This window comes from Sus scrofa, chromosome 14 (genome assembly GCF_000003025.6).
Source record: "Sus scrofa isolate TJ Tabasco breed Duroc chromosome 14, Sscrofa11.1, whole genome shotgun sequence".
Taxonomy (NCBI): Eukaryota; Metazoa; Chordata; class Mammalia; order Artiodactyla; family Suidae; genus Sus; species Sus scrofa.
Genome location: NC_010456.5, coordinates 131,557,682 through 131,583,348, shown reverse-complemented (window position 1 = coordinate 131,583,348; position 25,667 = coordinate 131,557,682). Strand labels below are relative to the sequence as shown.

Sequence of the window (25,667 nt, the reverse complement as noted above, 5' to 3'; positions counted from 1 at the left end):
ATTTTCTTTCACTATGAAGAATTTCTTTAACATTTCTGGCATATCAGGTCTATTAGTGACCAATTCCCTCCATTTTTGTCTGAGAAAGTCTTTTACTTTTGAAGGGTAATTTTGCTGGACACAGAATTCTAGGTTGGCTTTTTCTTTCTTTCAATACTTTATTTATTTATTTATTTTTAAATTTTTATTTATTTTTTGTTGTTGTTGTTGCTATTTCTTGGCCCGCTCCCGCGGCATATGGAGGTTCCCAGGCTAGGGGTCGAATCGGAGCTGTAGCCACCAGCCTACGCCAGAGCCACAGCAACGTGGGATCCGAGCCACATCTGCAACCTACACCACAGCTCACGGCAACGCCGGATCGTTAACCCACTGAGCAAGGGCAGGAACCGAACCCGCAACCTTATGGTTCCTAGTTGGATTCGTTAACCACTGCGCCACGACGGGAACTCCCTCTTTCAATACTTTAAATATTTCACTTCCCTTTCTTTTTGCTTGCATGGTTTCTAAGGTACGATGGGTGTAAGTCTTATCCTTGCTCCTCTATAGCTAAGGGCTTTCTCCCTCCCTCTCGCTGGCTTTTTTTCAAGATTTTTTTCTTTGGTTTTCTGCAGTTTGGATATGATATGCCTAACATGCTAACTTTCTGGCATTTATTCTGCTTGCTTAAAAAAAGTTTGGTTTTCTTGTCATACCAGCTACGTTTTAGGTGCTCGGTAGGCGCATGTGGCTAGTGGTGAACAAGGCAGAGAGCACAAGCCTAGACAGTGGCGGGAAGGGGTCCAGGCGGAGGCTTCTTAGTGGTGAGTAGCCACAGTGGGAAGCATCTTCTAGGACTCTACTGCCACCAGCACCCGAGACCTCTGGTGCTCCCCCGCCTCCCTGCCTTTGCTCAAAGCACTTCTCCTTCCCCCGGCTTAGCTCGGTAGCCACTCACTTTCTTCAGAAGGAAAGAGGAACACATTTCACCTCAAGAAACATGGCCTATGGCCATGCAGATTCCTTCGCACGAGTGCCTAGTACTGAGTCTCACTCTTCAGCTTTGCAGACTTAGTTTCACATTCAGTTACATACACTATGTTAATGAGACCAGACACGCTAGTCTGCCAGCATTTTATTCTGCCAAGTAGGCAAATTTAAAAAAAGACAACTGTTTATTGCTGGCAATTTCATTTTCACTTCTAAGAGTGCCTTCTTCCAACGCTCCCCTCCAAAAGGGGGAAGCTAAATGAAGCTTTGGGAGTTCCTGTTGTGGCCCAGCTGAAATGAATCTGACTAGTATCCACGAGGACGCAGGTTTGATCCCTAGTGGGTTAAGGATCCAGCATTGCTGTGAGCTGTGATGTAGGTTGCAGGTGCGGCTCAGACCTGGTGTTGCTGTGGCTGTGGTGGAGGCCGGCGGCTACAGCTCCAATTCAACCCCTAGCCTGGGAACCTCCATATGCTAAGGGTGCGGCCCTAAAAAGACAAAAAAAAAAGCTTTGCATTTTTTTTTTTTTTAATTTGGGCCTGGAAGATGAATACTTTGTCTCTAATCCTCAGTGAAATAATCTAGCAACCATTGCCTTATGTACATCTAAACCTAGTATGCTGATCTCTCCTCTTCAATTAATTTTATCAACTCCCCCCCCATTTGAATTTTACTAGTTGTATGATCTTGGGCAAGTCATATGGCTTCTCTGGTCTTTGTTTCCTATGTTGTGAAGTTGCTGTAGGGTTAAATGAGTTAAAACACACGCCTATGACTTTGGACATTCTCATTGTTCAAGGTGGTATATCCTGAAGTGTTCTGGCTGAGGACTAGGGCTTGGGATAAGGGTGGGGCTTCAATAGGACGGAAGTGAAATGGGACAAGACTAGAAGAAAAGACTGAAAGGACTCCCGACCTCCTACTATGCCCTGAGCATGGCAGTCTGCTCTGTTTCATCAGTCCTTATTTCCATTCAAAATGAGAGTCTGTCCAGGAAAGGATTAGAAATAGTCAAATCTGCCATAATGAACAAAATGGATGAGATCTGTCTTAAGAACATGGATACTGTGATCTAAAAAGAAACCTTTAAATTAAATCTATGGAGTGGGAGGGGCTGACTAAGCCTAGAGTGACTCTGAAAACCTCCTTCATGCTACAGAGCCTTAGGTTCCGTCCCGTTGTGGGAGGCACAAGTGATGCTTTAGCAATACAACAGGTCACTCCACTACCAAGAAACCACTTAACTAGGCACATATACAGCATAGTGGACTCTGCAGTCAAGAATGTTGAAACTGACATCCAAAGTTTACCTGATTCTCCAAATTTCATGATTTTACCTTTTAAAACATTGTAAGAAGATAAATAACTTTATTATTGACTTGGAAAAATAAAAGGACAGACAGACTTAAATTATCTGTTCATGCAGAGTTAAAAATTAAGGAACATTACCTTGGTGGAAATACTCATTTTTATATTTTGCTCCAGACTAATGCTCTTTAAGAAATCCCCTTTAAAATAGTGGTTGCGAATTGGAGCCATTTGGGCTGAACTCAGCTTATATAAGTGTTGTGTTTGGCCTGTACAGTTAAAATTTCTTTTAAAGTTAACACTTAGAAATTGTACAAAAAACAAAGCAAAACCACAACAAAAAACACAACAACAAACCTTTATTTCCAGGTCCTTTAAGTTATAGGATATGGTGGCACTGGGCTTATAGGGCACAAAGCAGCGACTGGCTCTGACCGTGGTTTCCTTTAAAAGTAGTGTTCAGTTCACCTACTCTGCCATTCACAGAATGCCTGCGTGTGTACTTGAACCGATGGGACATTTAAGCCAGTGCTTGCTGGTCGGGAAGAAGCTAGAACTGGCTACAGACATCATGGTCAGGGACGGTCTGAGATGTTAATTTTTAAACTTAGATTTGCAGGATCTAGAGATAGAGTGATCACACCCTCTGTGCCTCCGTTCCCTTATCTGCAAAATGGGGATGACAACCGCGCGGTCGTAGGAAGGACTGGTGATGGAGTAACGCAGAGAGCTGCCTCGATCTCGGGGCCCAAGGGCACGGCTACGATCCACGCTAATCCTGCGAGGCCCGCGGACCCCCACACGGACGGGCCAGAGGTACAGGGGCGCACCGCGCGGGGCCTCGCCCTCCACTCCTCCCCGCCGCGGGCCCCCGCGCTCCGCCGGGGTCGCCCCGGGGGCGCCGAGAGGCGTGGCCGGCCCGCGCGGACCTGGCGGCGGCCATGGCCTCGGTGGTGGAGTACAAGGGACTCAAGGCCGGCTACCACTGCGGCTACTGCGACTCCGAGGAGGGCAAGGCGTCCTGCGGTGAGTGGTCCCGTCCACCCGGCTGGCGCGGCCGCCTCGCATCCAAACCGTCGCATCGCCCGCTGCGGGCCAGGCCCTCCCGGGGCAGCACGCAGGCCCTGCTCCCCAACCCCCGCTTCCCTTTCTCACTCGTTTCTTCCCGCACCCGTTGCCCCTGACGCTCCGTCTCTCGGTCTTACCCTCACCGAAGATGGCGGTCCGTTTCGGGAAGGAGCGGAAATAGCAGAACGCTGCCCTCGATCAAGATGGCGCGGGCGGCGTCAGCGCCGAGGGGCTCCCGGCGAGGCCCGGCCTGCGGGCGCCCGGGCGGCGCGATGCATTGTGGGGTGGCGGCGGCGGCGACGTCGGGCTGGGCAGCGTTTGGAGGGTCGGGGCCATGGCTTCCTGGGCCCGGCTTTCGCCGAGCATCGTGGAGTATTTCGAGGGCGAGGACTTCTACCGCTGCGGCTATTGCAAGAACGAGACAGGCAGCCGCTCCAATGGTGAGCGGGCCGGGCTGGTGGGCGGGGAAGGGCGCCGCGGCCTCGGGGGTTCGGCGGCGGTCTGGCGCCCCGCCGACCGGGTGGAGGGACGCGCCCCGACCGGAGCCCCCGCCCGGCCCCTCACCGGCTTCTGTCTCGTGGGGCGAGAGCGGAGCGCGGCTCCCGCAGCAGTGCCGTGGCAGTTATAATTAAAAACAGAGAAGCTTCTACAGACTTAATCACACAGGTTTGCTCGGACGTGCCAGATAACGATTGTCTCGCAGGAGCCAAGAGTGGAAACAGGTGTCCAGCGCAGTAGGAGGCGGTTAAGTGCACGGTGGCAGGCCTGCCGCGGACCGCTGTAGCGTGGTCGCTTACTGGGGCTGATGCTGCTGTGTGGTGTCCCCGAGAGGAAATGCAGGAGGCGGGGTGCAGGACAGTGAGTGTCGGGTGGTGCTATTTGTGTAGAAGACGGTGTGTGTGGAAAACACATGCGTGGGTATCCATGGGTAAAATGTTTCTGGAATAATATACAAGAAACAGGTGACACTGGTCGCTGCAGCCAAGGGGCCCTGTTTGTGCTGATGTGTTTTGAAAATTTTACCCGGTGCTTATGTCTTATCCCCACCCACCTCGATGACGACGACAAAGCCAGCCTTCCAACCCTCTCTCCTCCCCATCAGGGTTCAGAATGCTTTCGGAAGATTGTTTGTAAATAGAACATCATGTTTATTTCCTGCTGTCATGCTTTTTAAATTTTTATCTATTATTATTATAGTTGATTTACAGTGTTTCAACAAGTTCTGTTGTACAACAGAGTGACCCAATCACACACATTTCCCTGTGCTGGGCAGTAGGATCCCATTGCCCATCCACTCTAGGTATAACCGTTTGCATCCCCAGAAACCCCCAGAATGCTCATCCCTCCCTCTCCCTCTCCTTCCCCCCCAGCCTGGAACCCCAAGTCCGCTCTTCCTGGCCATGCTCTGTTTCTATTTTTTGATTTTTTGTTATTTTTTACATAGGATCATCTGTTCCACATTTTAGATTCCACAAATAAGTGATATGATATGGTATTTGTCTTTTTCTTTCTGGCTTCAGTGTTGCTGCAAATGGCATTATTTTGTCTTTTTTATGGCTAGGTAATGTTTCGTTGTGTATATGTACCACATCTTCTTAATCCATTCATGGACATTTAGGTTGTTTCCACGTCTTGGCTATTGTGACTAGTGCTGCAACGAACATAGGGGTGCATGTATCTTTTTCAGTAAAAGTTTTGTCTGGATATATGCCCAGAAGTGGGATTGCTGGATCATATGGTAGCACTACATATAGTTTTCTAAGGTGCCTCTGTAGTGTTTTCTACGGTGATTGTACCAATTTACATTCCCACCAACAGTGCAGGAGGGGTCCCTTTCTCCACACCCTCTCCAGCATTTATTATTTGTTGTCTCCTTAGTGATGGTCATTCTGACGGGTGTGAGGTGGTACCTCATTGTAGTTTTGCATTTCTCCGATAATTAGACACTCTTAGTTTAAGGAAGAATTTAGCTTTGTGGTTAATGGGTTATCCATGAAGAAGTAAATTTGAGTACTTTCCTTATTAGAAAAAAGTTATGCCCTACCGTAGGGGAATGATTTGGGCTATTACGATGTGTCCATTTACTCATATGATTAAAAGCGTTTATGAGATGCTTCTTGTGGGTGAGAGGGCGTGGAGAGTAGTATAATGCAGTTGTTAAAAGTGACAGTTATGAAGATGAGTTAACTGAAAAAACGTTTACAGTGTTGGGTTAAACTGAGAAAATAAGCAGGATGCAGATTATATATGTGACAGGATTTCTGCTCTGGGAGGGAAAAAAAATCCAGGAGAAGCATCCCAAATGGTGACAGTGATTGCCTGAGGGTGTTAGAGATTTCTCTCTTTCCCCTGTGTGAGGAAATTGAGCCCCTTAGAGTAACTCTTGGTGTAAATGAGCCCCCACCAGGCTTGCAGTGACCATGCTTTTCTCACAATACCCTGCTCTGGCCAGCCTGTTTCCACCTTTACATACTTCCGTTGTGGTTCACTCTCTACAAGAGTAAAATTCATTTTTTCTTTTCATATTAATTCAGTGTTCTCTTATAGTCTTCCTTTTTTTCCATGGTTGCATGATTATCTCATCATGTTGATAATATCCTAGTCCCTGTAATCACTTTTCTGTTCCTAGGCATTTGGATTACTTTCAGTTTTTATACTTTACAAGGAATGTTGCTGTATGTATAGTTTTGTGTTGTTTTCAATTTATAAGACTATGCTGTAAACGTAAAAATCAGAATTTATGGGCATTCCCACCATGGCTCAATGGTAATGAACCTGACTAGTATCCATGAGGACACAGGTTCAATCCCTGGCCTCGCTCAGTGGGTTAAGGATCTGGCTTTGCCGTGAGCTATGGTGTAGGTCGAAGACTCGGCTCGGTCCCATGTTGCTGGGGCTGTGGTGTAGGCCGGCAGCTATAGCTCTGATTCAACCCTCTCGCCTGGGAACCTCCATACGCCTCAGGTGTGGCGCTAAAAGACCAAAGAAGAAAAAAATCGGAATTTATGTTCATAAGAAAACATTTGCTTTCTAATTGCTGTGAAGAGACCAGTGTATTAAATTATTGGTGGGTATTATGGTTTAAAGGTTGATTTGATTGCACTGAGGACCTAAATTTATGATGTCATAGAGACTAATCCAGAGTTGAATATGATGACTTTGTGTGCTTGATTTTTAAAATTAAGATAAATATGTTATGTGTTTCACTTGTGTAGTGAGTCGCATTAACAAGTATGTACAGACTTTTCATTTCTCTAATGTGAACTAGATTTTTTTTTTTTTTTGCTTCAGTACTCACATTTTAAAAATAATGCTTCGAATTTAAATAAGTAAAAGGGTCCGCTTGCTGTCATTAAATGGCACTTATTTTTCAGGCATGTGGGCCCACTCCATGACCGTTCAGGATTATCAGGATCTTATAGACCGAGGATGGCGCAGGTAAAGGTCCTTAATACGAAGATGCTTCTGATCTCGCTCATGCTCTGCCTATAATTGAAAGATATGATTTGCCTTTAAAAGGTTTTTGTGTGGTTGGAAAGAGGTTTAAGAAGATTTTTATCGTATTTTGGTGTGTAGAGATTTTGTCCTTCTCTTCAGTATGTTTATTAGGACAATTTCGAAGTCACAGATAATGCGTTGTAATGAACCTCGTAGATGCTGTCATCAAGATGCTAGTCTTGTTTCATCCGTTTTTTTTTCTTCCTTCAGTGGACTGAATGTCCGTGTGTCCCCCGCCCCACAAGGTTGTGTGTGAAATCCTAACTCCCAGTTTATGGTATTTGGAGGTGAGGCCTTTGGAGGTGATGAGGGATTACCAAATGGGAAGGATGGGATTATGAGTGGGATTGTGCAGGACACCGCAGAGAGCTCCCTTTGCCTCTTCTGCCACTGAGGATACATACAAAGGCTGGACCAGGACGCTTGTTCTCACCAGACACCACATCTGTAGGCACCTTGATCTTGGACTTCCCAGCCTCTGCAACCATGAGGAATACATTTCTGTTATTTATAAGCCATTTCTCTATGGCAGTTTGTTTTAGCAGCCCTGGTGAAATAAGATACTCTCTCCTCTCCCCCCACAAAATTATTTAAAACACGTTTTTAGGTATCATTTTATTATACCTGTAGGTGTTTCTAATAGAGGTTTTTTTTTTTCCTTCTTAACATATCCACCATACCATTAACTACAGTTTTCAGATTTCACAATAGTTTTTTTTTTGTGTGTGTGTGTGTCTTTTGTCCCTTTTAGGGCCACACCCGCAGCATATGGAGGTTCCCAGGCTAGGGGTGTAATCGGAGCTATAGCCACTGGCCTACACTAGAGCCACAGCAGTGCCAAATCCGAGCCTCATCTGCGACCCACACCACAGCTCACAGCAACGCTGGATCCTTAACCCACTGATTGAGGCCAGGGATTGAACCTGCAGCTCATGGTTCCTAGTTGGATTCGTTTCCACTGCACCACAATGGGAACTCCAGATTTAGCGATAGTTTTGTCGTCTGTTACCTAGTTTTGATGAGATTTTCTGCTTAAGACTTTTTTTTTTTTTTTTTTTTTTTTTTTTTAGTTTATTCATTTGAATCAGGATTCCCTTAAGGTCCACACATTGCCTTTGATGACTGAGATTTTTTTTGGTAGCTATTTTTATATAGATGATTTTAGAATAACTTTTAGGTGTTACGTAAACATGAGCATGTGCCAGTGCCCCCCAGAAGACATGGCATTGAGCACAGCAAATGAAACTTCACAGCTTTTCTTAAACTTAATAATGAGGCCCAAAGTGTAGATACATACAGGTCAGATGTTGAAGGACTTTGTGTGCCACGATAAGGAAGTTTTGTTTTTTAATGGTACATGAACGCTTTTGAAGGCTTTTTTGTCGGAGAGAAAGTGATGGAATTTGTGGTTTGGAAATGATCGCTCAGATAGCAGGGAGGTATCTGAGGGGGTGATTCTGAAGGCAGGAGGGCTAGTTCCAGGATTATTGCAGTGTCCAGATGTGAGATGGTGAGGACTGCTGTCATTGTCAGTAGCAGTGCCTCGATTAGGAGGGAGACTCGGGGGGGGCGGGGACACACAGACTCTTGAGACATACTGCCTTTTTTTTTTTCCTTTCTTTTTACGGCGGCACCTGCGGCATATGGACGTTCCCAGGCAAGGGAACTAGGGGTCACATCGGAGCTGCAGCTGCCAGCCTACACCATAGCCACAGCAACTCGGGATCTGAGCTGCATCTGTGACATAGGCTGCAGCTTGTGGCATAGCCAGATCCTTAACCCCCTGAGTGAGGCCAGGGATCGAACCTGCATCCTCATGGATGCTAGTCGGGTTCTTAACCTGCTGAGCCACAGCGGGAACTCCCTTCTGAGACATTTTAGAAGTAGAATGCTTGCAGGCAGAAAGTGGAGATTTGTTAGAGGGAAGAATCCAGAGGACTCCCAGGTGTGTGGCTCTGAACTGAAGTGTGTGTTTGCTAGGGCTGCCATAGTAGAGTACCACAGATCAGGCAGCTTAAGCAAGAGACATTTATTTTCTCATGATTCTGGATGGTGGAAGTCCAAAACTAGGGTGTCCACAGCTTTGGCTTCACCTGTCTCTCCTTGGCTTGCACCTGGCAGCCTTCTTGCTGGGTCCTCACATGGCCCTTTTTCTTGGCGTCGTGTGCATCCAGTGTTTAGTGTCTCTTTTTGTGTCCCATTTCCTTTTCTTATAAGGACACCAGTCAGATTGGATTAGGGTGCATCCAGATCTGGACAAGATTCAGCCTATAGTGTCATGGCTCTGCATTAACTGAGATGCAGAAACTAAGGAAAGGATCAGGCTGGTTTGGGGGTACATTGTGTTGGTGCAAAAGGAACCCCCAAGTGCGGATGTCCTGGGCAGCAGCACACATCAGTCCCGCAGCATCCCGGGCAGTTTTCTGCGGTCGCCCTTGCGGTGCAGAACTGAGGGTGGGTGACAGGTCGAAGCAGGGAAGGGATTGCGGATGCCGATGAGAGGGTAATTGAGGTGCTTATGTGTGAGCACATCCATGGAGCATGTGTGTAAAGCCTTTGCAAAGAAAAAGCCACTCTGGTCCCTGCTATACCCGTGCTGCAAGATTATTTCGCCCTTGAAGAGTAACTGAATGCATTTTTTACACTATTGGTTAGATTTTTACCCTAATTAATTTTGTACTCTTGTACTAATCTGCTTTGCTACATATGAGAAATGTGTATAAAATTACAAAACTATTTTATAATTTTAGAAGCGGGAAATACGTATACAAGCCTGTCATGAATCAAACATGTTGTCCTCAGTACACAATAAGGTAAGAATTTTGATGAGTAGAATATGCTGTATTTTATTAATCAGAAGATTGTGTGTAAGTTTTTAGTAGAAAAACTTTAAACCTTTTTTAAATGTTTATTTCCGTTCTAGGTAGATACTCTTTATAGAGAAAAGCAAACAAGTTTTTTCCTACATACTGGTACTATATTCATGTGCTGATCGGTAGCTTTTAATAATACCGTTATTAAAATATGAAAAAATATAAATATGTGGATATGATATGAAATGTAAATGATATGAACGATATACTGTTTAGCAGTCTAGTCAGTAATACATGACATACTTGAAGAATATTGGTAAATCATCTTGCATTTATTCAGAGTCTAGTTTTCTTCATTGGAGAACTATTTTCCTACAAAGTGTTTACTTGATTTTTTCATAATCTTTTGTGTTTCCTCTGTCCCCCTCTTACTCCGCCCTAACATAGAAGGATTTTCCTCTTCTCTCTCATGTCCTCCTCTTCCCTCCCTCTTTTCTTTCTGGTGGAAGGTCCGTTAACACTGCGAAGTTGCAGTGTGTACGTGTGCTCTGGATAAAAAGGAAACACAGCTGTCCACCATGCTTGGCTGGTCTGCCCACCTGTCTCCCTTCATGCTCTTGGCTTGTTGTTAAAATGTGATGGCAGTTGCAGACCCTCTCTGCAACAGCACAAAACAGCAAGAGAGGGAGTGTGTAGACAAAAATACGTAGCATTTTACGTTTGAATTTTAGGATGATCACTGATTTTCAGGTACCACTGAATCCTGGTTAGGAGTCCTTTCTGGTCAAAGGACTGGTATAGTAAAGAGAAACCATGCTTGTCTGGTTTACTGACAGCATCTCCTTTAGTAAAAAGTGACAGAGTAGCTCTTTCAGTTTTTGGGGTTATGACGTGGTGGCATCTTCAATGACCGAAGTCTTTTTTCCTTCAGAGAGCAGTTTGTATTGGATTATGGCTGGGATTCCGTTCAAATAAGTCTGAAGTCACTTGGCCTGAACCTTGAGAATCTTGATTCAGAAAAGACCAGTTTCAGTGGGTTAAAGAAAAAGATAAAAGCATCTATAATTTATTGGGTGCCTGTCTCATACAGAGTACTGTTCTAGGAGTATTGCTTTTATGAAAAGGGATTCAATTAACTTTGCAAACAAAGTTATTATAAAATGTTTTTTTTGGGGGGGCGCTTTATCATTTTGCATGGAAATAAACGTTTCCTGACTTGTTATTCTTTATACAACTTCATTGTATACATTTATCTTTTGGAGTCATTTTTCATATTTAATCTTTTGGTGATTGTTCTTTATTTACTGAAGTAGTTACAGTGAGGCCTTAGGTGAAGGCAGGGGGGTCCAGCCTACAACTTAGTTTCTTATTGGGCAGACGCCAGGGCCTGCTGGTATTCAGTGGACATGAGGATGAACTTCCCTGGTTATGAATATTTTTTAATTTAATTGTTATCTGTATTTTATATGCTGATAATTGAAAGAATCAAGTATTTAAGTATTTTCATAGAGTGTATTTTGTGAAACAGTACTCTGAATCCCATCCCATTTTTTGCTTCCCAGTGCAGTCTCTTCAGTCACTTTCAAATCTTTTTTTTTTTTTTTTGGCCTTGCCCTCAGCCTGTGGAAGTTCCCAGGCTGGGAATCAAACCCTCGCCATAGCCATAACCAGGGCCACAGCAGTGACAACACTGATCCTTAACCCCCTGAGCCATGAGGAAACTCCATCACTTTCAAATCTTTTAACTGAATCTTTTGCCATCTTTCTACCTTTAAGTAACATATTTATTATAATACTTGATTTTTAAAAAAATTGGTTTTCTCCATTGTCTCTGGGCTTCTTTCTTTGAAAAATAAGGATTTAATTTTATTTCACACCTATTCCCTCTTCATGTTCAAGCTCCTATTTGTCCTCATCCCCGACTTCCCAACTTAGAAATAGCTCATTTTGGGTAGATGTGGTCACCTCATATGGCTTCACAGCTCAGACACATAGTAGCCCATGATTTCTTTTTCTTTCCTGCACAAGTTTTAACGTTCCCTAGAGTTGATCATTGTCATTTTGTTTGCGTAATAATAGTTTATCTAGAAATACTCCCCAGTGGTGAAAATTTCCTTTTGCTATGTTTAGATGCTTCAGGTATTCTGTCATTTTTATCTCCTTGGTGAAAATCTCTTGTAGAGGCTTTGTGACTTGCTCTGATCTGAACAGGCTTCCTCTACCTGACGCATGCCTGTCATTCTGGGAAACTGTTTTTTTTTTTTTTTTTTTTTGTCTTTTTGCCTTTTCTTGGGCCGCTCCCATGGCATATGGAGGTTCCCAGGCTAGGGGTCCAATCAGAGCTGTAGCCGCCGGCTTACACCACAGCCACAGCAACTTGGGACCAAGCCGCGTCTGTAACCTACACCACAGCTCACGGCAACACCAGATCCTTAACCCACTGAGCAAGGGCAGGGATCGAACTTGCAACTTAGTTGGATTCATTAACCACTGTGCCACGACGGGAACTCCTGGGATCTCTTTTTTACTGTCATCTTGAGGATTCTCTTTGGGCCTCGAGTTGAATCTTGTCTCCTCTATCCTCATTCTTGTTTTATTCCTTCACTTTAGTGAAGCACATCTTTTAACAACTTCCTGAGAAAAAGTGCATAAGGTAAATTTTTTGAGACCTAATGCATCTGAATTGTTTTATTCAGTACTCAAACTTAGAGTTTGACTGGGTATAGAGATACAGATTGAAAATAATTTTCCTTTAGAATTTTAAAATCTTTGTTCCTTGGTTGTCTTATTGCTGTTGAGAAGTCCAGTGGCACTCTTGTTTCTCTGTCCAAAATGTGTTCTTTCTCTTTGGAGGTTTTGCCTTCAGTGTTCTGATGTTTCATAACATGTCTGGCGGTGTGTCTGTCTTCATTCATTAATTGGAACCTGAGGGCCCTTCTTGTCTGGGCTCCTCTCATCTGTCCTTCAGGGGAGTTTTCTTGTGTTAAGACCCTCTTGTTGACAGTTTCTTCCTTCTCGTCTTCTCTTATGTCTTTATTCAGACATTGGGCCTTTTGGACCTGTACTCTTAATTTTTTTTCTTTTCAGTTTTCCATGTCTTTTAGGAGATTTCCTCAGCTTTATTTTCAAGGTTTTTTTTTTTTTGTCTTCTTACTTAGTTTTTTATTTCTTCTATTATATTTTTACTTCTAAGAGGGATTTTTGTTCTCGGACTCCTCATTTTTTTTTAGATTCCCTTCTTCCTGTATTCTCTCTATCCTCCATTTTTTGGGCACCTATCTTTGTATTAGAGGCCTTCCTCCAGTGATTCTGGCTTTCCAGTGTCCTGTTGGAAATTTTATGTACCCTATGGGTCTTGTTGACTGTGACCCGGCTTTAAGTAGGGTGATATGGCCGGGCTGTGACCCGGCTTTAAGCAGGGTGGTCTAGGTTGTTCTTTGGGAGAATCCCTGATGTCGGTGTTTTTAGCTCTGAACACATTCTGGAGAGAAGGCGTCTGCTGATGTCCTGGGGCTGGGTTGGGGAAGTGGGTCGGAGGACTCAAGCTTCAGCACATAGATTTTCATTTAAGCCTGCTGTTGCCAGTACAGCGCCATTGCTTTCAGCTGTGCCTGCATCCTTCCTCTAAGAGGCTTTATTTTTACTCTTTCCCAAAAGTTTGCCATTTTCTGCTAGATTGTATAGAAAGTCCTCTGTACAGATGAGGGGGGAGAATATCAGATACCAAATTGCTTCCAAAATGGACTTTCAAGGAAGCTTCCTAGTTTTAGATCCACTTTCACTCATATCTCCTGAGTTATCAGCGATTACCAGTCCCTAGACTTCTCTGGGTTTTGCAGGGAAACTTGGATATGTTATTGGCTTTTCCCACTGTTGGCTTAGGATTCAGCTTTCTTTGGTTTGCTAAGTCACTTAGCACTTGTACATCTGCTTTCTAGATGCCAACATTTCTCTCATTCTTTTTTCCTAGTATTCTTTCTTTCTCTCTCCCTCCCTCTCTTCCTTTCTTTTCCTTTCCTCCTTTCTTTTCTTCTTCCTTTCTTTCTTTCTCTTCCCTTCACTGTAGTTTTAATGAGATTTGAGGTGGGATTAGAGGCTACACTAAGTCCTGTCTTTACCTGGAAATCCTAGGCATGAGCTTTGCCTCATCATACTACTGTCCAGAACTGATTTTATTTCTTCACAATTTGAGTTCACTTTTAAAATATTTACTTTGCTTTTTCCTAGGTGCCGACCTTTACAGTTTCAGCCATCAAAGTCTCACAAGAAGGTTTTGAAAAAAATGTTGAAATTTCTGGCTAAAGGGGAAATTTCAAAAGGCAATTGTGAGGGTAAGATGAGATGGAAGTCTCACAACTGTTTAAATTGATGTTTCTTTCCAAGGTTCTCACTTTCAGGCGTTTCTTAGGCAGGGCAGAGGGGTCCCACGAAGTCAGGTACTGCTGCTACTCTGATGGTGATGACTGCTCTTAGCACTGCTGTCGCTGTTACCTCTGGCCCCCAAGTCAAGGACCTGGAGATAACATGCCAGGGAAAGTCTAGCTTGGGAAGAAGGGCAGACCATTTTAAAGATGTGATTTCCTGGGGTTTATTGAAATTTTAGTTTTCACAATTCTTTGAGAACTTTTGATTTTATTTGCTCCTGATAATAGCTAATAGTATGATCCTGTTAGATCTTAATAAATCTTAATAGTATAAGTAGAAAGTGATGTTATCTCTGGAGAAATGGAAGCTTGTTTGCAACTTGTGCAAGATTGCATAATCACTTATAATGCTGAGTTGAGGTCAGATTTTCCATGTTTGAGTCAGGTCTTGTGAATGAAAAGATAATCAGTAACACAGAATTAACTTGGGGTGCAGATAGTTGTGTTTTTTTTTTTGTTTTTTTTTTTTTCCAGTTTTTTAGTGTTTTTGCTTGTCTTTTTTTTTTAAGTTTTCCTCTAGGCACTGCCTAGTACATGACCATAAGCATTAGGAATGCCTTCCATTCTTAGCGCTCCTTCTCACGTCTGCCATAGGAAATGGCTAACCCTGGGAGCCTCCCACCCAGTCCTAGCTTGTAAATTCATTCCCCAGGTATGTCTTGAATGCCTTACAAGGTTACAGCCCCTCTTTGAAGCACTGATGTTACAGTGGCTGGCAAAACAGGTGAGTTCTTTGCCCTCCTGCACTGTCCTTAACAGACCAGAATTCAGGACAGCTTGGAGCAGACCTGGCAGAGCTGTGGCAACAAAGAAGCTGGAAGGCTCTGGGCCATGCTGGAAACATTAGAATTTCTGGTGTAGCTCTGTTCAGTATTGTTGGTATATAACCTTAAAGGTTAAACAAATTTTCTTGGTTAGTCATATATAATATTTTTGAGCAGCCAGGAATCATGTTCTGAGTTTCAAAAATTAACATCCAGATAAGTTTTGAGAATGCTGTCCATTTGTAAGTTGAGAATTGCCTGTCTTTTTTTTTGTAGCATTTGCATTTGCTTTTTGATTTGACTTGGAGGCTTCTGAATTATTTATGTCTGCAACTTAATTCATGGGAGTGATGTACTCATTAGGGTAAAAAAACCAATCAGCTGTAACGAAGAGACACCAAAATGCAATGAATGAAAAATGATAGAAGCCTGTTTCTGTCCTCATGTAACAGCTTAGTGTGGGGGTTCCAGGTTGGCCTACAGTCCTGCTCCCCAGCCCCAGCCATTTTGGGGCTCTCTTTGGCGTGTGGTTTTTACTCATCCAATGAGTGGGGAGCAGCAAGGGTGGAAGTTCAGGGTCACAGATTTCCTTTACAACAAACCAGGCAAAATTGGCCTTGTCAATTTGGAGGAGCTTGGATACGGCTTGCAAAGGGCTAGGCGGGCTTTCCCTTGCTGGGGCACCACAGTCTTACCTATAGCTCTGACTTTGGAAGACGGGGTGGCTTTGGTGGTCACTCAGGAGTCCCTGCCAGGTTGGGTTTTTAAAGGGACATTTTTTCCCCTGTGTGTCTTAATTGTGCCGCGTGCCTGACTGATGGACTTTGATTTCTTTTGTTTGTAGATGAGCCCATGGAGCCTACTGCGGAGGATGCTGTTGCTGGTGACTTTGCGTTAATAAATAAATTGGATATACAGTGTGACCTTACAGTGCTCAGTGATGACCTCAGAGAGAGCTTAGAGAGTGAAGAGAAGCAGAAAGGAAAGAGCTCAAAGAGGGAAGACGCCAATGAATTGATTCAGTCTCAAGATATTGAAGAGAAGTTGGGCTCTGGGGAGCCGTCACGTTCAGTTAAAGTGCATACAGTTCCAAAGCCAGGTAGTGAATGTTTGTTGTCAGGCCGTGTTAAAGCCGCATCCAGTGACTTTCTTGTGGTGCTGGAGACGTTGCAATCCTGGGCCTGCTCATGAGCTAAAGTTCAATTACTCATGAAATCTGTAAAGTTTACACAACTTACTATTACCTGGATTTAGACGAACAAATTATCTTGTGTAAAACGTCCGAAACAGCCGCATTGTCCCCAAACATAGACATTTCACAAGAGTTCCATTTTTTGTTTGTTTGTTTTGTTTTAAAAGGGTCACACTTGTGGCATATGGAGGTTCCCAGGCTAGGGGTTGAATCAGAGCTGCATCTGTGGCCTACACCACAGCTCACGGCAACATGGGATCCTTAACCTACTGAGTGAGGCCAGGGATCGAACCTGTGTCCTCAGATTCGTTTCCGCTGAGCCGCGATGGGAACTCCAGGAGTTCCATTTCTTTTACTACCCTTAATGCCCTAGAGGTTTGAGAATCAAATTTTTGTCCATGAAAAGTTATGGTGCTAAACTTTCTATTTTCACTGTTAAGTGAGACAGAGTAAGTTTTAGATACTATGTCCGAAATATAGACATTGTAAAATTCAATTTATCATTATATTTCGTTCTGTAATCAAAATTAATTGTAGTTTAAAAATTTCTAGATTTAGTTATATAATGTCACTTTTAGTAAGGTAAGGCTTCTTTCTATATCATCACTTATAAAAGAATTACGCTTAGAAAAAGTATCCAGGAGTTCCCATCGTGGCACAGTGGTTGATGACTCCGACTAGGAACCGTGAGGCTGTGGGTCTGATCCCTGCCCTTGTTCAGTGGGTTAAGGATCTGGCATTGCCGTGAGCTGTGGTGTGGGTTGCAGACTCGGCTCGGATCCTGCGTTGCTGTGACTCCGGCGTAGGCCCATGGCTACAGCTCCAATTAGACTCCTAGCCTGGGACCCTCCATATGCCGCGGGAACGGCCCAAGAAAAGGCAAAAAGACAAAAAAAGAAAATGTATCCAAGTAGTAAATCCATTTATTTATATGTGTATGTGTGTGTATGACTCTTTAGAAATTATTTAATTAAATGTCAGTTTGCATGATTATGCTTTAATTCTTGAATTTGTTCTTAGGTTTATTTATACAAAATAATCCAAGGGGAGTTCCCTTCGTGGCGCAGTGGTTAACGAATCCGACTAGGAACCGTGAGGTTGCGGGTTCGGTCCCTGCCCTTGCTCAGTGGGTTAACGATCCGGCGTTGCTGTGAGCTGTGGTGTAGGTTGCAGACGCGGCTCGGATCCCGCGTTGCTGTGGCTCTGGCGTGGGCCGGTGGCTACAGCTCCGATTCAACCCCTGGCCTGGGAACCTCCATATGCCACGGGAGCGGCCCAAGAAAAGGCAAAAAGACAAAAAATAAATAAATAAATAAATAAACAAAATAATCCAAGGGAGAGGGAGAGACTTTTAATACTATTTTAGTTTTTTTGTTTGAATTGTAAGTTACATGTGTTAAGGCACAGAAAATTTTGTTTGCATTTTTATTTAATAGTTTTTTTTTTCCCCTTTTTATGGCCGCAGCTATGGCATGTGGGCTAGGGGTCAGGCTAGGGATCAAATTGGAGCTGCAGCCGCTGGCCCACACCGCAGTCACAGTAGTGGCAGATCTGAACTGTGTCTGAGACCTACCCCACAGCTTGCTGGTTCCTTAACCCACTGAGTGAGGCCAGGGAGCGAACCTATATCCTCATGGAGACTGTGTTGGGTTCTCTCCCTCTGAGCCACAGTGAGAACTCCTGAATAGTATTTTTTAATGTAAGGATTTCATGGAATTTATTTTTTATTTTTTATTTTTTTGTCTTTTTGGGGCTACATCCGTGGCACATGGAGGTTCCCAGGCTAGGGGTCCAGTCGGAGCTACAGCTGCTGGCCTACGCCAGAGCCACAGCAATGCAGGATCCGAGCTGCATCTGTGACCTACACCACAGCTCATGGCAACACCGGATCCTCAACCCACTGAGCAAGGCCAAGGATCAAACCTGCAACCTCATGGTTCCTAGTCAGATTCGTTCCCGCTGCGCCACGACGGGAACTCCCAGGATTTTATGGAATTTAAATTGATGTTGCCCTGGGATTTCATCTTAATTGGTAAGAATAGTCCAGTGAAATATCTTGGATGATTTAGATAATTTCTTTCAACTCACTCTCTGGCATTGGAGTCTGTTCAGTATTTTTATTTTTTATCGTAAAAATTACTTTTAGTTTATAAAAATTGGAAATCCTTCATTTCAGAGAATTTCAAATATAGACCTACATAGCCTGAATATTTTAACGAGTTTCCATGTACGCAACCATCATTTGAAACATTATTATTATTATTATTATTATTATTATTGTTTTTGGCCATGTCCATGGCGTGTGGAAGTTCCCCAGGCATGGATTGAACCCATACCACAGCAGTGACAAGGCTGGATCCTTAACCTACTGCACCATGAGAGCACTCCTGAAACAATTATTGGCTCATTATGGCCATTCTTTTTTTTTCCTTCCTGTTTTATTGAGATATAGTTGAACTACAGAACTGTGTAAGTTTATGTTATACAGCATAATGCTTTGATTTATATCATGAAATGATTATTGCAGTAAGTTTAGTGAACATCATCTCAGGTACAAAATTAAAGAATTAGAAAAAATTTTTTCCTGTGAAGAGCACTCAGGACTTACTCTCTTTTAAAAATTTAATCTTTAAAAATCTTTATATAGTGATTTTTATTTTTTTCGCTATAGCTGGTTTACAGTGTTCTGTCAATTTTCTGCCATACAGCATGGTGACCCAGTTACACATAGGTGTATAGATTCTTTTTTAGGACTTACTCTCTTAATAAGTTTCCTGCGTAACATACAGTAGTGTTCATTTCTCATGTTGTTCATTACACCCCAGGTATGAGCTTGTAACTGGAAATTTGTACCTTTTGACTTACCTTCATCCAGTCCCCTCCTTGACCGCAAATCTGATCTCTTTCCTGTGAGCTTATTTGTTGTTTTTAAAGTGATGGCTACTCTTGTTTCATCTGTATCCAATTTCCCCTTCCAGTATTGTACTGAAGCAACTTGTAGACATTATATCCTCCTTTATTTCAGACTACATTTCTGAATGCTAAGTAATTTAAAAAGCATATTAATGTTACTGATATACATGGTTCAATTTCCAGTTTTTAAACATTTGTTTGCAATATTTATTTGTGGACCAGATAACATCCACATGTTTCAATTGGTTGATGTATTTTATTTTTATTTTTATTTTATTTTTTTTTTTTTGTCTTTTTTTTTTTTTTTTTTTGTCTTTTTGCCATTTCTTGGGCCGCTCTCGCGGCACATGGAGGTTCCCAGGCTAGGGGTCGAATCGGAGCTGTAGCTGCCGGCCTACGCCAGAGCCACAGCAACGCGGGATCCAAGCCGCGTCTGCAACCTACACCACAGCTCACGGCAACGCCGGATCGTTAACCCACTGAGCAAGGGCAGGGACCGAACCTGCAACCTCATGGTTCCTAGTTGGATTCGTTAACCACTGCGCCACGATGGGAACTCCTATTTTTATTTTTTTATTTGAAAAATTTTTTTCTTTTATAGCTGCACTGGCAACATATGGAAGTTCCTGAGCTAGGGGCTGAATTGGCGTTGCGCTGCCAGCCTATGCCACAGCCATAGCAACTCCAGATCCAAGATGCACCTGCAGTCTATGTCACAGCTTGCGGCAACGCGGGATCCTCCACCCACTGGCCAAGGCTGGGGAGTGAACCTGTATCCTCGCAGATACTATTTGGGTTCTCAACCCACTGAGCCACAATGGGAAATCAGGTTGGTGTATTTTAAAAATCTCTCTAGGAGTTCCTGTTGCGGAGCGGTGGAAATGAATCCGACTAGGAACCATGAGTATGTGGGTTCAATCCCCTGCCTCACTCATGGGGCGCTGTGGTGTAGGTCACAGACACTGCTCGGATCTGGGGTTGCTGTAGCTATGACTGTGGCCAGCAGCTGTAGCTCGGATTGGACCCCTAGCCTGGGAATCTCCATGTGCCTCGAATGCGGCCCTAAAGAGAAAAAAAAACAAACAAACTCTTTGATTTATAGGTTCCTATTCCATCACTCTCACTTCAAAAAAAAAAAAAAAAAAAAACCCTGAAAACTTTACTCCCACTTTTTTATTTGCAGTTTATTTGTTGAAGACACTGGGTTGGTTGTTCTGGATTATTGATCCCACTCTCTGTATTTGACCCATTACATCTGCAGTGCACTTTAACATTCCTGCCTATAAATTGATCTAGAACTTTTTTAAAAAAAATTTACTTATTTATTTAGTATGTTTTGTCTTTTTAGTGCCCGTGGCATATGGAAGTTCCTGGGCTAGGGGTTGAATTGGCTCTGTAGGCTGTAGATGCTGGTCTGTGCCATAGCCACAGGCACACCAGATCTGAGCTGCATCTGTGACCTACTGCACAGCTCACGGCAACACTGGATCCTTAACTCACTGAGCGAGGCCAGGGATCGAACCTATGTCCTCATGGATACTAGTCAGATCCATTTCCGCCAAGCCATGATGAGAACTCCTAATCCAGAACCGTGATCAGATTCAAGATTGAATTGATTTTTTTGTTTTTGGAGGGAGGTATGTCTTAATCAGATTCAAATTCAAATTATTGATTGGAGGCTTGGTAAGGATTTGAGGATTATTTCATGAGTGGTGGGCTGTTGTTTCAGGAGACGCATAATGTCTAGGTGCCTCTCTTGTTAGTGCCAGTAGCCATGGATGGTCTATGTGTAAGTCCATTGATCTGTTTGATATTCCATTTCTGTCATTTTTTGTTTTATTGATTGGAGTACTTCTGTAAAGAATATTTTCCCTTCATCTCTTTGTTTCCCTTAAGGTAAGTTCTTAACTTTTACTTTTTTTATTTTTATTTTTATTTTTTGGCTTTTCAGAGCCGTACCTGTGGCATATGGAAGTTCCCTGGCTAGGGGTTGAATTGGAGCTACAGCTGCTGGCCTACGCCCCAGCCACAGCAACCTGGGATCCGAGCAGCTCATGGCAGCACCAGATTCTTAACCCATTGAGCAAGGCCAGGGATCAAACCACTGTCCTCATGGATGCTAGTCGGATTTGATACCTCGGAGCCACAGGGAGAATCCCATTAATTTTTACATTTTATCTTCTGTTCTTCGAGGTAACTTCCACCAGTGACCGGTTAAATTTGTGTGTGTGGTATCATTGTGAACTTACATATCTAAACACATTTGCCGTGTTGCAATTCTTTACTCCTATGGGAGCTTCTCTAAATGGGCTTCTGAGTCTTGGATAGAGTTGTAGTCATGACAGCTTCCTTGCTCTCTGATACAACATGATGCTCCCAGGTTAGCTTGTGCCTTTCAGTGGAAACGGTATTTGGAGATGACAGACTGGACACTGGCACTACTGGCTGGGTCATTGTTTTGTAGTTCTTTTCAGTGAATAGATTTAATGGTTCATGTGTTCATATTGACATTTTCAATTCAAATTCAGTACTACAGTGTTTTTATCTTGTTTGTTTTACATTTGTGTCTTGTGTCTTCTACACTGAGAAACCTAGTTCTCAAGGACATTGGGCATGGTGGTAGTAGACTGTCACAGGTACCCATTTTGCTTTATCCCACATTACACAGGTTTCAGAATTACAGTATGACAGCTACATGTAAAAGAATGAAATTAGGAGTTCCTATCATGGCTCAGTGGAAACGAATCTAACTAATATCCATGAAGACACGGATTTGATCCCTGGCGTTGCTTAGTGGGTTAAGGATCCAGTGTTGCCATGAGCTGTGGTGTAGGTAGCACACACAGCTTGGGTCATGTGTTGCTGTGGCTGTGGTGTAGGCTGGCAGCTATAGTTCCAATTCGACCCCTAGCCTGGGAACCTCCATATCCCACAGGTGTGGCCCTGAAAAAAAAAAAAGATGAAATTAGAACATTCTCCAACACTGTAAAAAATTAACTCAAATTGGACAAAAGACCTAAATGTAAAACCAGATCCTATAAGACTCCTGGAGGGAAACGTAGTCTGAACGCTCAGATGGAGAGAGACACAAATATGTTGAACTGAGCAGGGGTAGTTTTTTCATTAAAAAACCTTCCCGAGGGGAGTTCCCATTGTGACTCAGTGGGTTTGAGGACCTGATGTTGTCTTGTGAGGATGCAGGTTCCTTCCCTGCCTTGCTGTGTGGGTTAAGTAGGCAAGATGCAGCTCGGATCCAGTGTTGCTGTGGCTGGAGTGTAGGCCTCAGCTGCAGCTCCAATTCACCCCCTAGCCTGGGAATGCAATTGCGACTGTAAAAAAACAACAACGCAAACCTGACAGGGTATGTTCTGGGACCAGTACTCATTGACACCTACTTCCTAAGCATTTCTGTCACTAGTGGTTTCCGAGAAATGTCGCTCAGAGATGAGCTGGAGACAGCAGTGTCCTGAAGCAGAAGGTATTTGGTTATGTTTTTCTTACAAAGGCAGAGAAGTGGATGAATGTTGAAAAAATTTTGCCAGCCATAAGAGCTGCCTGAGGAGTTTCTGTAACTACTGTCTCTGGCAATTCCTGCTTCAATGGTAGAATTTAAAGATCACCCTAAAACAAAAAAAGAAGGGAGTTCCCATCATAGCACAGCGGAAACGAATCCGACTAGGAACCATGAGGTTTCGGGTTCGATCCCTGGCCTCGCTCAGTGGGTTAAGGATTCAGTGTTGCCATGAGCTGTGGTGTAGGTCACAGACGCGGCTCAGATCCCGAGTTGCTGTGGCTCTGGCGTAGGCTGGCAGCTACAGCTCCGATTAGACCCCTATCCTGGGAAGCTCCATATGCCGCGGGTACGGCCCTAAAAAGACAAAAGACAAAAGGCAAAAAAATAAAAATAAAAAATAAGGATCACCTTAGAGCTTTGCACCGTGATCCTCTGAAATAGCTGCGGATGGCAAACCTCATAGTTAGGACTCTTTGGATTTATTTTGTAGAAACTTTGAGGCTTTTAAAAAATATTTCTAGAGCCAAATGTGGTAGGTCTAATATTTTAAAATTCTTTTTTTAGGCAAAGGGGCAGATTTGAGTAAGCCTCCATGTCGAAAAGCCAAAGAAATCCGGAAAGAAAGGAAAAGGTTAAAACTCATGCAGCAGAACCGAGCTGGTGAACTTGAGGGACTCCAGGCTCAGTGTGAACCACTGTCTTCATCCCCACCAAAGGCTAAATGCAACCAGCCCAAGTCACTTGAAGATTTAATTTTTGAATCTTTACCAGAGAACGCATCACACAAGTTAGAGGTAATTTGGAGGGTGTTTGTGGTTGATACTTTGTTTCTTTTCTCTTGAGATGATACAGTTGATATTTTGCTATATCTATATATTATAATAGAGAATTAAATTTAATTCCCTTTGGAGTGAATTATGGATGGAGTGGCATTTATATTTTCTAAGTTAATTGCTACTTGAGAAAAACTTGATTTTTTTGAGCGTAAAAAAATAGGCAATTGGAGACTGAAGTTGTGAAAATTCCAGTTTTCGTGTGTTATGTGAGGCATTCTGGCTTTTTGTGTCCCTTGACTGAAATTTAGTAGCTAGAGTAGAACAGAAAAATACTATTTAAAATTGCTTTCCTTTTTTTTTTTTTTTTTTTTTGTCTTTTCTAGGGCCGCACCTGTGGCATATGGAGGTGCCCAGGGTCTAATTGGAGCTGTAGCCGCTGGCCTACACCACAGCTCACAGCAACGCTGGATCCTTAACACGATGAGTGAGGCCAGGGATTTAAAATCGCATCCTCATGGATACTGATTCGTTTCCACTGAGCCATAATGGGAACCCCTAGATTTTTTAACTCTAGTTTGGTATTTATAAATTTTTTCCTTAAAACGTTAGCCACAATAATTTTATTATATTCTTGTACTTGATGAATAAACTGGTCAGCCTTTGAATCTATAGCTTAATATCATCTAAGGACATCGCCTCTCACTAAAGACCTGATATTAAAAATTTACTTTGGTGTACTTTAAACCTTAGGACAATATATATTATCAGATAGAAGTTTTAGTGATTTTGAATGTTATAATTTCTTGGCTACTGATTTTGGTAATGACTTTCTCCTTCTCAAATTGTAAAGAGAAATGTACACACTACTTAAAATGTTTTATGTAGAGTCTTTTATCTTTTGTTCAAGTAGTGATGTATTCAGGGTACCAGGCTGACCTAATACATCAGTTCTCCAGCAGGCAACTTAGGCTTTTTTAAGGGAATGATGCCCAGGGTGCATAGATCTTTGTTGTCCACTGGGTGTCACCCTTTCTTTACAGGAGAACTTGTGGCACAGACGAGACGTTTCCAATTAAACCTGTTACACTGCATTTGATTTTCTATTTGACTACACTGTTTTGCTAACATTTTAACTGATGTGTGACTAATTAACATTAAAATGTTAGCCATTACTATGTTCAGTTATTCCTTTTAATGCATCCTCATTTTATATATGAGGAAATTAAGGCACAGGGAGGTTAATTTATTTGCTGGACTAAAATGGTGACATTAAGATTTGAGTAAAGGAAATCTGACTCTAGATCTTCCTGTTAAAGTATGCTGTGAAATAGAACTACTGTTTGAGGGTTGTCTCTTTCACTTATAAAAAAGAAAGTTGTAAATTTAAGGTTAATAATACATGAAAGAGTGCTCCCAAAATATAACCACATTTTAAGTCTTTCGGATTGTTTTACTGAAGGTGGGTTACCTACAACTGATACTAAAGAGCATTTGTTGATGTCCGTGTCTTGAGTGCCACAGGTGTTCTGCCGCTTTACAGTAGGGGCAGTTGAATGTGATGCAGTCAGAGAGCTTAGTCTTTCGATTTAGCCAGGATCCTCTGTCTTCTTAATGTGTCTGTAATTTGGAGAAATAACTCCAAAATGTTCTTTATTTACTAACTGGTTGATTGTTTTTTTTTAACACAATTTTAACCTTTAATTTTCATAGAAAAAAATTCATTTTTTCCCCTCGTTAGCTACATTGCTAATAAAACACCTGATGTTAAGAAAATTAATTTTTTTTCATTTTTTTAAAGTTTTATTGAAGTTCAGTTAATTTACAGTATTGTGGTAACTGGTTGATTTTTAATGTTAAAATATTATTGTCTGTTTATGCTTTTAATATTTGTGTTGGAAGTTTTGGTTCTCTTGGGTGGGAGAAACTTAATCCATATTCCATGGAATAAATAAATAAATTAATGAACGCTGTTTTTTAACTCCTTCTGAAGGTGAGGGTGGTGAGATCATCTCCACAAAGTTCTCAGTTCAAAGCCACATTTCAGGAGTCTTACCAGGTCTATAAACGTTACCAGATGGTTATTCACAAGGATCCACCTGATAAGCCAACCGTGAGCCAGGTCAGCAGGCCAAGTGTAATTTTTCTGTGCAAACAGAACTTTCCCCTCTATTTGATATCATCATATAAGTTCTTGGTTTATTTTTGGTACATTTTATTTATATTCAGTTTGCAGTACATCTGCAAAGAGATAAGACTGGAATAATGGGCATTCTGAAAGTGCAAATTTTACCTAGTGTGGGTTAAGTGCCTTTAGTGTATAATTTTAAAGTGGGAAGTAACACATAAAATGAAATATCTCTATTTAAAGCCACTGTGTTAAGATGCATTTATTTAAAAAATTAGTAATTTACAGACCTCTAAGTTAAAATA

At 42.6% G+C, this 25,667-nt stretch overlaps 1 protein-coding gene across 13 annotated transcripts in view; it reads left to right on the top strand.

The window, feature by feature from the left end:
- ATE1 (arginyltransferase 1) overlaps nt 2,906-25,667 on the top strand; it is a 198,425-nt gene continuing 175,663 nt past the window's right edge. For 3 of the 13 annotated variants that reach the window (XM_021073566.1, XM_005671512.3, XM_013983810.2), the window contains exons 1-7: nt 3,606-3,783; nt 6,718-6,781; nt 9,592-9,654; nt 13,882-13,985; nt 15,687-15,941; nt 23,026-23,255; nt 25,228-25,356. In XM_021073566.1, coding sequence (XP_020929225.1) covers nt 3,678-3,783; nt 6,718-6,781; nt 9,592-9,654; nt 13,882-13,985; nt 15,687-15,941; nt 23,026-23,255; nt 25,228-25,356 — 951 coding nt within the window. In that variant the 5' untranslated portion in view covers nt 3,606-3,677. Of the gene's footprint in view, nt 3,302-3,586; nt 3,784-6,717; nt 6,782-9,591; nt 9,655-13,881; nt 13,986-15,686; nt 15,942-23,025; nt 23,256-25,227; nt 25,357-25,667 lie in introns of those variants that run through there. The other 10 variants (XM_013983817.2, XM_013983814.2, XM_021073567.1 and 7 more) reach the window with 9 other exon arrangements.